This window comes from Giraffa tippelskirchi, chromosome 10 (assembly GCF_054371585.1).
Source record: "Giraffa tippelskirchi isolate mGirTip1 chromosome 10, T2T-mGirTip1v1.2.pri, whole genome shotgun sequence".
NCBI lineage: Eukaryota > Metazoa > Chordata > Mammalia > Artiodactyla > Giraffidae > Giraffa > Giraffa tippelskirchi.
In genome coordinates this window covers 77,260,017-77,273,845 of record NC_137284.1, presented here as the reverse complement: position 1 = coordinate 77,273,845, position 13,829 = coordinate 77,260,017, and the positions used below count along the sequence as shown (strand labels likewise).

The following is a 13,829-nucleotide window of genomic DNA, read 5'->3' as shown; positions in this document are numbered from 1 at the left end:
AAGAAAGATTGAAGGTAGGCAGAGAAGGGGGGGTCCCCTCATTTTATAGTCAAGAAGAAATCAGAAAATGAGCAGCCCTGAGGATGAGGGAAAACTGGGAGGATGTGGGATCTTGGAACCTATGTGAAGAAAGTGTATCACGTAGAAGGGAGAGACGGTGTCAAATGCTGCCAGAAGGTCAAGTAAGATCAGGACTGAGAATCAATAGTGGGATTCAGTGTTGCAGAGGGTGTTTATTCTTTAAGTAATTAATGTGATACACCTTTCTTGTATTCAACACTTAAACATCACTGCAAAGACATGGGGGGTTATTCAAAATAATTCTTCACAGTTAACCAGTCAGTCTCATTCTGTCCATCTCATGGGACAGGGAGAGGCAGGCAGAGACTGTGGAGATGAGGTTTCCTCTATTGCTCCATGGCGCTCTTTCTACCTGGACCAACAGGAAGAAGCCACATGCCGCTCACCTCTGCTTCCTGTTTCTGATGGCGTCGTGGATCATTTTCACTTGCACCGATACCACTGACAGAACTTCCACGGAGATCCGATTGAACTCATCAAAGCAGCCCCAGGCTCCTGTCTGCACCAGTCCCTTATAGATATTTCCTATGGACTAAACGACGGAGGGGGGTATTAAGAATTTACTAACAGAAAAGAGTTTCAAGGTGTTAGCTTGAATCAGTCCAGATGAGGAATACTACTATTAGGCTGTTTCATTTTATAACTTACTTTGTAGTCCATTTGCTCTGAACAGTTGAATACATAAACCATCATACCAAGGGCACGGCCAAGATCTTTGGTGGTTTCTGTTTTCCCGGTACCAGCCGGGCCAGCTGGAGCCCCGCTCATGGTGAGATGGAGGGATTGAGTTAAAGTAATGTAACACCTTTAAGCAAAAGAAAACACAAGTATTACAATTTTATATGAGATTCCTAGAAAAAGTGAAGGACAATCCAATATTTTTTCAAGTTTAAGAAGCTATGGTCCAGAATGTAGCTGTAATACAAAATGTTGACATACCTCTGATTTGTTCATGGTAAGAGTGATAATATTGTATCAAATTTAATTTCAGGTTGGCTTTTTAAAAATAATAGAGAAGAAGGCATTGCTTTATCTCATTTCCGAAGAGCTGTGTATTTGAATACAAATGACATTTAATTTGTAATGCTCTTGAATTTCTGATATTTCTAGGTAAATATACTATTAATATGGCAGACAACATTTCCTAATATTATTTATACAAGAAAAATAGAAATCTTGGATGATGAAGAATTAAACACTTCATTTTAATAAATATTTTAAGAGATGAGATGTACAAATATATATAAATATGAAGTATGCAGATAATATATACCTATTTCACTGCACAAAGCAAATATAACAAAGACAATTTATTACATTAAAATGTATTCAGGAATTCATTTCGAATGTGTTATTACATGTGTCTAGGCTATGATAATACTTATTTTTGCAGGGAAGATTCAGTCCTTAGCCTAAGGAAAAATATGCTAAGGCAGAATTTAACACTTGTAAAAGAAGGAAAACTAATACCTTGCCAGGACCTAACATGGGGTTTCTGCAGATTTATGAATTATCTTTGTTTTAGTAGAGACAGTGGATCTAGTCGGGGGACCCAGGACCAATGTCTACTCTGCCATTCATCAAATGTTAACCTTAAATTGCATTTCCGACATCAACCTGCCTCAATTTTTTCCTCCATAAAATGACGTTTATTATAGGGTTATATTAAGAAAGCCAACTCAATGAGGTGGCCAAGCGGTGAAAGCAATGGACGGCTAAGAAAGCCAAAGGTAAATGCCTTAAAAAAATTCAAAGTACTATGCAAATTGAAGTAATTACTTATGGAAATTGCACGAGTTTCTATATTTTACAGCCATCACATTTCAGAGCATCTTACAATGAATATGGAGTTGAAAGATCCCTGGCCTAGGAATTATAGCACTTTTCCTAGTGCAGACTATGCCCTAGCAATCTTTTCCTGTGGTTCCAAGTCCCACTGGACCTATGACCAATATGCTACAGACTACATTTTCTCCCTGCCTTTCAGCCAGGAGCAGCCAAGTGACCAAGCTCCAGCCAGTGTGATATGCACCGAAATGAGCATGCACACCCTAGCATGCCTCCTTTGAGATGTTTTTCCCCTTTTCCACGAAATGAAACAAGTGTTCAAGCCACTTGTAGCATGTTGGCCACCCGGAAGCCAATACTGCTGAACCACCATCCTCAGGAATGTCACCCAGCTGAGACCCCAGCTTCCATGCCATTGAAGCCCTTGTATTCTGGGTCTTTCTGTCACAGCAGCTTAGCCTGCCCTCCTGGGAACAGTCCACCTGTGTTTCAGCTTAAGTCTCTCAGTTACAAACTGGGTGACCTGCGTCTCTGAACCCACCCACATAGGGGAGAAGGAGATATTTTTCCAGCCTACTGCACCAAGGGAAGGTTAACACCAAACAGGAGGACATAATGGAAGTATTTGCAAGGCATCATTGTGTTAATGTAAACTATTAGTAAATAATCCTGAGAATGAAATGGGAGAGAAATGTACATAATGTGAACATCTTATACAGCCCTATTCACTCTATAAAAAGAATATTAATCTTCCTTTTTACTTCCAAATAAACCTCATAGTGATTTTCAAATTGCAAAGTTAATATGCTATTGGTCCTCACTATTGACAGAGACTTTAAAACGCCTCTTCCCTTTTGTCCTGTACCCTGTACCCTTCTCTACTTACACTGGCACAGATACAGCAGATTCTAGGCATTTGCAGTTTTGATGATACAAGTGATTTTGTCAGGCTACAAATTTTAATTTCTCACACTGAAAGCAGTACATAAATTAACTAGATATTGAACACTGACTTTAGTTAGAGGCAAGTTAAAGAGAACTGAACTAGAGAAACAATTACAGAAACCTTATGATTTATCAGTGACACAGTCACAAGTAGATTAATATGTTTAAGAACAATCCCAAAGCTAATGAGGGAATTCCACCAATCTCCCAGGGCCACCATTACCACCCCAACTCGATAGACAGACTTGAAGCTGTTTGCACTTTCATTCCCAGGTAACTTAATTGGGAACACGAGTATGATCTTGAGGTCTGATTTCTCTTTCATTAATGCCAAAGACTTTCTCCCATCAAATAATTCAGCAGAGGTTGGAATACTAACAAAGAATTTCAGGTCAGTGTGACATATCCTTATCTCTACAACATTCTGACTGTGTGTATCTATTACCTTGGAGTCAAGTGGCAATGAACTTTTAAGAACCCCTTGCTCCTTTGACACACTTGAGCCACACTGGGCTCTGTATCTATCCCTTGAAGCAGCCAAGCTCCTTTGCATCTTAGAAGCTTTGTACTTGTCTTTACCTGTAACTATCTGGCTCAGGATGTTTGCCTCACTGGTTCCCTGTCAACATTTGAGTCTTGGCTCCACTGTCCTCTCACAATCTATAGCAGGCTCTCCCTTCAAGACACTTTCTAACATATCACCCTGTATTATTTTTGTCATAGCATATGGACAACCGATTCAATGGAAAAGACCCTGATGCTGGGAAAGATTGAGGGTAAAAGGAGAAAAGGGCAGCAGAGGATGGGATGGTTGGATGACATCACTGATTCAATGGACATGAACTTGGGAGATGGTGAGGGACAGGGAGTCCTGGCATGCTGCAGTCCATGGAGTCACGAAGAGTTAGACACGACTTAGTGACTGAACAACAAGACAAAGTATTACCCCCAACACAGCACTGTTAATCTGTTTACCATTCCTCTTTGTTCCCAGCCACTCACAAGCCACACTCCCCTAGACAGTGTGCTTTGTAAGAGCAGGAATCCTGCCTGCTTGATCCTGGGACGGTCCTCAGCACACTGCTTCAGAAGTACTGTATCTGCTGAACCATTCCTGTTCTCCCTCTTTTCTTCCTTCACTGTATGTAACCTTCAGAAATGAGTTTACCATAGGCAATTCTTCTTTTTACACTTTCAACAAAAGGATGCAGTGGGAGAAATGGTTAGAAATCCTGATATCAGAGTGTCAGCCATAAATAACCAGAGTGAATGGACTCTGAGATCAAAGACGCTGCCTTGAGCCATATTAATGGCTCATGATTTCATGATGTTTCTAGCACATAGCACCTGTCACTATGCTTTTCTAATCTGGTTCTCTTCCTTGTCTCTAACACCAACATACACTGTGTCACTCAATTAGTGCATTTCCATACTGCTTTCATAGAGTTTCCCTATTTGTTCCACATTTTCCTGCAATCCTTTATTTTCAGCCTGAGACATCTTTACCCATGCTAGGGGACTTCTTTTGATTCGGCTTTTCCCATCCGACTCCAAGTTATCATCATTACCTGTCAGTTAGAGGAGTGATCACAAGTCGAGGGCTGTTTCCTAAATATTCATAGAAGTACTGGAACTGGGCATCACAGATATTTACGAGACAATGTTTCTGGGTGTCCTCCCACTGGTGACGAAGCTGAGAGAGCCAAGCAAAAGCCTGGGGAGTGACGACCTGAAAACATCATGTGATCACTACACACGAACACTGAGGGTTTTAAGGCCACGAATGTAATCTATTAATTAACTCTGTTGAGTCACATTTTACTCCTAAAAAATCTCACAAAAGGGAAATCTCTTGCATGCTACTGCAAATTGTAATTGCATATAAATGGTTGAATACTTAATCAGAAATATGTGTGTAATAAAAGTCTTCATTTTAAGAAGGCTATTACTGTAAAACAACATCAATTTCTTGATGCAATGCTTTTTCCCCTTTTATGAATCACCCTAGGGGACTGGATCACTTTTGTGACTTTATATTCATATCAGTGAAATCAAATGGAAAAAGCACATAATCCATTATTTCAGCATGTCAGAGGTATAAACAAACTACACTTTCAACCAAATCCATTCTAAAATTGTTCTGCTTTTATTAGAGATTTCCATTTTTCATTAAGCCAAACAACAGTATTTTTTCATTGCTATTACTTATTTTACTCAATTCTATCCATTCTTTCCCAGTTTGAAAAATAATTCCAGTCTCTTTCAAGATTCAATGTGACCCAAGGATTTCCTAGGAATCACTTGAAGTTACCAAAATTATTATCTGCTCATTGTCTGATGTCTACCTGAGTCTCAGCATTGCATATTTATGCACACCAAATGAGCAGGAATTAGACAAAGTCTTTATCTCTTTAAGTACAAAATAAAGAACATATTTTAAATTAAAACTTCTGCTGCAAGCAAACCATCACTGATAAAAAATAATAAAATATCCAAGGTCATATTCAAAGAGTAGTTATCAATGGCTCATCATCAAAATGAGAACACATGGTAAGACTATTTTACAAGGATAAATTTTAGATTAGGATTTAAACAACATTATTCAGCAAGTGTCCTGAACCTGGATCAAGAAGTGTTTCTTTTTATGTTCACATGAGGAAGCATTTGCTTGCACTTTGTGGAGAGAATTAAAATTCACTTTGATTTTAATAAATTGAGAAGGAACTAGAAAAACAACAGTAAATATGTCACAATATAAGCATACACTCAAACCATGAAGGGAATTACCACCCTCAAAAAAAAAAAAAAAAAGAGAGATTTGGAAAAAGTAGTTTTATGGGCATGGTATGTCAGTTTTGTTCACTAGACAATCGTACTTCTGACATTTTAAGTAGGAGTATATTTTGAAAAAAAGAATGAGTAATTCTCCTTCCACATTAAACACTGGGGGTATCAAAGAGATACATGAACCTTTTAAAGAGATAAGGAAATAAGGTAAACAGTGCATTGAAAGTAATAGAAAGTTAACGTCTTTAAAAAAAAAAAAAGTAATTTGGCTTGGAATGGAAAAGACAATGGAATTTACAAGACAAATGGCCAACATTTCTCTTTCTTCAAAAAGAAAATAATCAAAGGCACACAGAGATGACTGAGATGGCCCACGGTCTTACTGCTATGGGTTGGATAAGCCACCGAGGTGGTTACCACAGGCCAATGGGCCAAGATGCTTATGTGTAGAGAGGCCACAAAACAGGGAAATGAGCACATGACTTCTTGAGGTTCCCCCATCCTGGCTTAATTTTTGGATAATCTGAATTAGAGGAGCCTTACATGGCCAGATCCACTGGGATATCATTTGGGGTAACTCTTTTAAGGATAATATATTTGTTAACCCATATGAAATGTATCCAAAGTAAGAACAACCAATTTCTTAGGACTAATCAAAAATACCAACTTAAAAAAATTGCTTTCTCAGAAATATTTTTGACAATAAACACCACTTTTAGTAAAGAGCAAAAAATACATGAAATCTCTACAACTTGCCTTCTGAGAAATAAGTTTTGCCACCACATCTCTGGCATGGACATCTATGGTACAGATTGTCATGATCTTCTGCCTGTCTCCAGGTAGAAGTTCTCCCAGCAGAAGTGCAATCAGTGTATTCAACTGAGAAATCTAGAACAAATTTTTTTAAAGGAGGTAAGAGTTACAAATACAGAATTTTATAGTCCAACAGTCTTTATAATTGTAAAAAGCCCTTTAGTTTACAAAACTATTTCAAATACATTGTCCCAGCTAGCCCTCAAACAAGTGTAGGGGCAGGAGTGGAGAAGGAGCAAGGGATTTAATTAATTAATTAATACAGAATAAATATTATTACTGCCCCCTGCCCCCTACCTCCTGAGCTAAGACTCCGAGAAGACAGGTCAACCTGCAGGTAATGACAAAGCCAGACAAAGAAGCAAAGTTTCCTGGTTGCAGTGACCTGACTATCCACATAACCATGATCTAATCTACAACTTTGGTGGAATAGAAATGACTATAAAATTTTAAAAGGTCAAATTGAGCTAGCTTCTGTCAAAGTATAGTAAGAATTAAAGACGAAGTGCTTCTTTTGATTGGTTGTTTTTCTGTTTTGTGTGTTTTTGCATGGAATATAGGATGATTACTGAGAAAAGCTTTCAAATGTATAGCTGAAGACTGCTGCACTTAAATCTTATTCATATCCCTGGTGCTTCCCTGGTAGCTCAGCTGGTAAAGAATCCATCTGCAATATAGGAGACTCTGGTTTGATTCCTGGGTCGGGAAGATCCGCTGGAGAAAGGGATAGGCTACCCACTGCAGATTTCTTGGCTTCCCTGGTGGCTCAGCTAGTAAAGAATCTGCCTGAGATGCGGGAGACCTGGGTTGGATCCCTGGGTTGGGAAGATCCCCTGGAGAAAGGAACAGCTATCACTCCAGTATTCTGGCCTGGAGAATTCCATGGACTGCATAGTCCACGGGGTCCCAAACAGTTGGACATGACTGAGCGACTTTCACTGTTTACTTTCATATCCCTGGTGGTGGTGGTTTAGTCACTTAGTCATGTCTGATTCTTTGTGACCCCGTGGACTGTAGCCCACCAGGCTCCTCTGTCCATGGGATTTCCCAGGCAAGAATACTGCAGTGGGTTGCCATTTTCTTCCCCAGGGGATCTTCCCCACCCAGGATTGAACTCAGGTCTCCAGCATTGCAGGCAGACTTTTTACCATCTGAGTCATCATGGAAGCCACATTCATATCCCTATTTTTGCCTAAATAAGAGTTGTCTGGTGCAGCAATTTCTGAGATCAATATATTTCAAACTACTGGTCTCTCTTCCTAGAATGGAAAGAATTGGAATGGAATCATATGGAATATAAAGAAATAAGGATGCTGCATTATAGTAGTAAGAACATGAATTGCTTTATGAAAGTTATTTCAGTTTCACGCTGGAGTGTATACAGATGTGTGCAAATTAGATCTGATATAAACTATTTCTTAATGTTAATCATGTCAGAAAGGTTTGATGGATACTCTCTTAGGTGGTCATTTTGTTAGCATGCTTATTTGCATAAAACATTCCGGTCTTACTCAAGGCTTATTAACAACAGCAGCAACAAAAAATCTGCCTTATTCCAGGGTAGCATATTACAACACAATATTGTCCCCTTTCCTTCATAGCTCTGCAAAGGACAGTCAATGACAAACTTTTAGATCCTGAAGGAATTGGTTGCAAGTGAATATATCATATCACCAAAGGCTCTCAAACCTTTACTGTCAAAAACAGATTCCCTTTAGTACTTTTACCACATTCCAGAAAGCACCAAATAGTGCAGATTGCCCTGAGACTGCTGTGCAGCTAAATAGCAGAAGGTTCTATAGGTACAGCACATGTAGAGAAGGCAGGCAGGAAAACAATAACCAGAGCACGCACAACTCACATTAAATCAGAGCGCACAAAGCACCAGGCACTGAGTAGGGTTACTGTCTGTATTATCTCATTTAATCTTCACAACACTCTATTATTCTCATTTTGCAGGTAAAAGACAACTGACTCACGGGCATATTAACCACAACTGCCAAACGGGGCAGGGGGGGAATTCAAATCCAGACAGCCTGACTTCTTATTGATCACATCGCATAGACTTTTTGTACCAGCCTCCATAAGACCAATCCACCCATCACTTTCATGTTGGAAAAGCAGTGGTTATGCAAAAAGCATTCCAGAGAGACTTAAAACCAAACACAATGAATAGTTGGTTCAAAGGAATAAAAACATGTACTTGAGACATCCAGCCTTATAGCATTAATCTACTTTTCATATTCTACATCCAAAAAATATAGTCACGGGATAACAAAAGCAGAGGTGATTATTATTTCATGCCTGCCACATTCAGTGTTCATCACACCCTGCTTTTAGGTTCCACAAGGGCAAGGTCTGTGTCTGCCTAGTTGAGAGCTTTGTCCCCAGGGCCACTGGGGAACTAGGTGGTGAAAAGTAGGTGCTCAATGCATGTTTGCGGAGTAGATGAGTGAAGGAAGAGTTAAGAGTCTACACACATGTAAGTTTCTCAGCAAAATTTATCACACGTTGGTTAGAAAAGTGGTACTTCAGCACTGGATATTTTCCCATCTTGGCCAAGATACCCAGTCTACAGAGTCCCAAATCAACACCAGTACCAGAATTTGGTTAAAAAGTGTTGATTATAACAACAGAAATAATAGTTTATGTCTCTTAAGAACATTTATAATTTCAAGTCCTTTCAGAAGCACTGTCTTGTCTGAGCCTTCCTGTGATCTCTCCATTATTGATCTTTCCTTTTTTACAAAAGTTCAGCCAAGTGACAGATGATTAAAAATACAGTTTGTCAACTTTATGTGAGACTTCCCTGGTGGCACCACCGACTCAATGGACATGAATTTGAGCAAAAACTCCAGGAGATGGTGAAAAGACAGGGAAACCTGGTGTGCTGCAGTCCATGGGGTCACAAAGAGTTGGACACAACTGAGAGATTGAACAACAACAACAAATACGTAAGGCAACACAGGAGGGACATTTTCCTTGTAGCAGCAGAAACATTGCAATTTTACCAGCATCAAGGGAATAGAAGACTTCTCAATTTAGGCACACCCAAGTCACAGTGGCAAAGAAGCTGGAAGAGCCCTTCTGTAGAAACGTTAAAATCTGGAGCTTATAAGTCCTCAGCTCAGCAAGTTGAAGTGAACATTATAAGGTAACAACTATAGCACTTTGGGAGTCAACTACCAGAACCCTCAAACCTCCTTCCAGCCGGACAAACACAGAAGTGATACTCTCTGTGTCTCTTAACAATAGCCATAAGGATCGCTAACCCTGAAACGCACCAACGTTTTAACTTTAGCAATATCAGAAAAAATGGATTTTCATTTACTGAGAACCAAGAAAATTGCCAGAGAGACCAGGTCCCACAGTCTCTGACAGTATCAAGTCTATGGAATCCCAGTTTATCACCTTCCTTTGCACTATTCATTTACTACTTCTCCTTCAACCATATCACAAAAACCAGCACAATACTGAGCAGTGAATGTCAGAGACAGTGAGTATAATTACCCCATTCCTGACATTAATGAAAATGATGCTAATGTTTCACCATTAAGCATGATTTTCTCTGTAAGTTTCTGATAGATAATCTTCATCAAGTTTTCAAGTTCCTTTCAGATGCTTTATAGAAAAAGAAAAAGGTGTAAAAATCAATAATCTAAACTCCCACCTTAAGAAAGTTGAAAAAGAGGAGCAAATTACACTCAAAGTAAGTAGATGAAAGGAAGTCATCAAGATAAAGCAGAAATCAGTGAAATACAAAACAAACAATAGAGAAAATCAACCAAGATTAGTTTTTTTGAAAACTTAAATAAGATTGATAAACATATAGAAAGTCTGATTACAAACAAAGGAGAGAAAACACAAATTACCAGCCAGGAATGAAAGAGGGGCACAAAGCCAGATCCTCCAGATATGCTAAGGATAATGCTGGTAAAGGATGACCTACTCACATCAGTTAAGTCTGAAAACTTAGCTCTGGGTGGATGAACCTTCTTCAGCAAAGGGCCAGACAGAAAAGGTTTCAGGCTTTGAGGGCTACATGGTCTCTACTGCAACACCACCACTTATAAGACCAGTGCTGGGTAAAAGCAGCCAAACATATACACACCAGGCCAGATGTGGTCAGACGACTGTAATCTGCCAGATCTGGACTGAGATTAAAAATGGGTTAATACCTTGAAAAGCACAAATTCCCAAAGCCGACACAAGAAACAAACAAACAAAAAAGCTACACAACAGCATATGTATAAAATAAATCAATGTATAAGTGAAAGATGTTTCACAAAGCAAATGCCAGGCCCAGAGAGCATCAACAGAAATTTCTATCATACACTGTCTGTCACAAAATGATACATGAGAATACAATACTTTTCAATTCCTTTTAAGGAACATAATCCTGATCCCTAAACTGGCAAAGATATTATAATAGGAAATTACAGATAAATGTCCCTTATGAATATAAATACAGAATTCCTGGACAAAATATTAGCAAATAGAATCGAGCAAAAAAATACATACACATTGATAAATGGTAATACATCATAAAAAACTGGAGCTGGCTTTGTATTAAAAAACTCACCATAGTAACAGAATAAAAGAGATAAACCACAAGAGAGTACCTTAGAAGATTTGAAAAACTTCAGTATCTCTTCAAGATAAAAGTCTTGGTATGTAATGGAAGGTATTTTACTCTATTTGAGAAACATTGTCTACAAAAGCTAGAACTACTATTATACTTAAAACATTGTTCTTCCCTAAGACTGGGAAGAGGCCAGGATTGTCTGTCCTCATTACTTCTATTCAACACTGTACCCAAAGTCCTAGCTTAATTCAGTAACTCAAGAAAAGGAAATAAAGGGCAAAAAAGAATGGAAGACCAGAAGTAAAACTTCCATTATTTATAGATGGTATAGTCATACACATAGAAAGCCTATGAAACTGTATTAAAAAGAAAATCATGCTAAAACTAGTAAAGAAATTTGGAAAAGTCTCAAGACACAAGGTGAATGTTAAAATGTCAATACATTTCTATATACCAGCTACAAACATTAGAAAATAAAATTTAAAAATTAATTAGCATGTTTAGAGTCAGACACAACTGAAGCGACTCAGCACAGCATTGTTCAGAAAATATTGTTCAGAAATATTAAACAAGATCCACAGCAAGAGACATAACACGGTCTTGGATTTTAAAAATCATCATTGCTGAGATATTAACATCCTTCCAATATTTTTATATTCAACGTCATCCCAGTTAAAATTAAATTAGACTAAAAGATTAATGAAGCTTTTTAAAACAAACAATATGATAGTAAAATTTATTTGGAAATGAAAAAAAAATGGGCGATTCCCTGGTGATCCAGTGTCCCTCGTGGTTCATTGGTTAGGACCCTGTACTTTCACTGCCAAGGGTGTGTGTTCAATCCCAGGCCAAGGGGTCACAAAGAGTCAGACACGACCGAGTACCTGAGCACACACACAGGGAACTAAAATTCCACAAGCCACACAGAGGCGTCAAAAAGAGAGACAGAAATGAAAAGAACTTAGAATAACCTAAATAATTTTGACAAAAAATAATACAATTGGAGAGTATATATAACATGATTTCCAGGTGATATAGTATAAAGCTACAGTAATTAACACTGTAGATGTGGTATAGAGAGACAAATAGATCCATGGAACAGAAGAATCTGGAAATAAGCCCCCATATATATAATCATTTGACTTTTTACCAAGGTACAAAGTTAATTCAAAGGAAAAAGAAGAGATGTATGGATCACAGATCTAAATGAAAAACCATAACTATAAAGCACCTAGAAGGAAAACAGGAAAATATCTTTATGACATTAAGAAAGGCAAGAACTTTTTGTATGTGACATAAAGATAATTGATCATAAAGTAAAAAATTGATATACTAAACTACATCAGAATTAAAACATTCTACTCACAAAATATAGCATTAATAAAATGAGTAGTTAGTCCATTCATGTCCTGACCAAGGACTTCTGCTCAAAACAAATCCTGTAACCATTCTATACAGTAATGTCTGCTTTACAAGTATGTTTGTCAAGATAGTCTAGAATGAAGGCAGTCAATCCCTCTGCTCACAAGATGGATAAAATGTGAGACCCACAAGGACTGTCTCCCTATAGGGCTAAATGGAAAACCCAGACCAAAAAAGGAGATGTGCTAATTCATGAGACTGGCCAACAGAGCTTTCTCTTGTACTTTATCAGTGCCAGCTTTCTCTCCCAAGTTTATTAAAATTTTATAAAATGAGTAAAAAAAATCTTTGCATCTTTTTCTGCATTCCAGAACAGTTGATATAACATGGTATTATTCTGTTTTTAAAATGTCTGACAGAACTATTGGAACAGTACTCTATTTACAAGATATATATATATATATATATTTAAATTTTAGCTTGATTACCATTTCTATTATTTCTGTGGTTACTGGTCTACGCAAGCTTTCTATATCACTTTAAATCAATCTAAGAAACAGTGTTCATAGAAAATCATCCATTTAATTTTCAACTTATATATTAGTATAAAACCACATGTAGTGCTGCCCTGTCTTCTAAGAATCTTTCTTATAGAGGAATGCTTCTTTCCCCTACCTCTTTATTGTGTTTGCTTTCTCCTCTGAACTGCAAATTTTTGTCAGTGTTTGATCTGTTCAAAGAAGCAACTCTTAAGTTAATGGGTCAGACTGACTCAAGGGCTACACGGGTAACATTTTTCTGTTACCTCCATCTGTCATTGTGGGGATCTTGAGTTACTTCAGGATCTGTTCTGCTTCTTTCTCTAGAAGCACAGTTGGTGAACTACAGGTAATGAGCTAAATATGGCCCACCATCTATTTTTATAAATAACATTTGATTGGAACTGAGTCTTGTCCATTCGTTTAAAAATTGTCTATGTCTTCATTCCCACTACAAGAGCAGAGAGAAGTGGGTGTGAAAGAGATTAAAAAGCCCATAAAGACTAAAATATTTACTATTCTATCCTGCACAGAAAAAGTTGCCCAGCCCAAAATCTACAGTCAAGACACAGTCATGGCAGAAGTCCTCAATAAATGTCTCACTTCATTTATGAAGTATTTCTCAGGGCTTTATCCTCAGGACAAACACTTTCACTGATAATCTCTCAGGTCGTACAAGAGGCAGGACTGGTTCCAACTGTCTGCCTCTTAGACATTCAGTACTTATCCCTGACCACAAGCCCCATGCTTTTTCCCTTTATTGAATTTCAGTTTGTAATTTCTCTGGAATTTCACTGGAATAAAATAGGCTTATCATGGCAATAGCTTTTTAAAAAATTATTTTTTTTAATTGGAGGATAATTGCTTTACAATACTGTGTTGGCCTTTGCCATATATCAACATGACTCAGCCACAGGTATACATATGTC

At 37.9% G+C, this 13,829-nt stretch overlaps 1 protein-coding gene across 4 annotated transcripts in view; it reads right to left on the bottom strand.

Moving 5' to 3' along the window:
• DNAH11 (dynein axonemal heavy chain 11) overlaps nucleotides 1-13,829 on the bottom strand; it is a 364,135-nt gene that overhangs the window by 235,625 nt on the left and 114,681 nt on the right. For 3 of the 4 annotated variants that reach the window (XM_081536384.1, XM_081536386.1, XM_081536385.1), the window contains exons 31-34: nucleotides 6,358-6,489; nucleotides 4,383-4,543; nucleotides 730-886; nucleotides 468-613 (exon numbers count right to left, since the gene is read on the bottom strand). In XM_081536384.1, the coding sequence (XP_081392510.1) occupies nucleotides 468-613; nucleotides 730-886; nucleotides 4,383-4,543; nucleotides 6,358-6,489 (596 nt within the window). Of the gene's footprint in view, nucleotides 1-467; nucleotides 614-729; nucleotides 887-4,382; nucleotides 4,544-6,237; nucleotides 6,244-6,357; nucleotides 6,490-13,829 lie in introns of all 4 variants that reach the window. The other variant, XM_081536387.1, reaches the window with a different exon arrangement.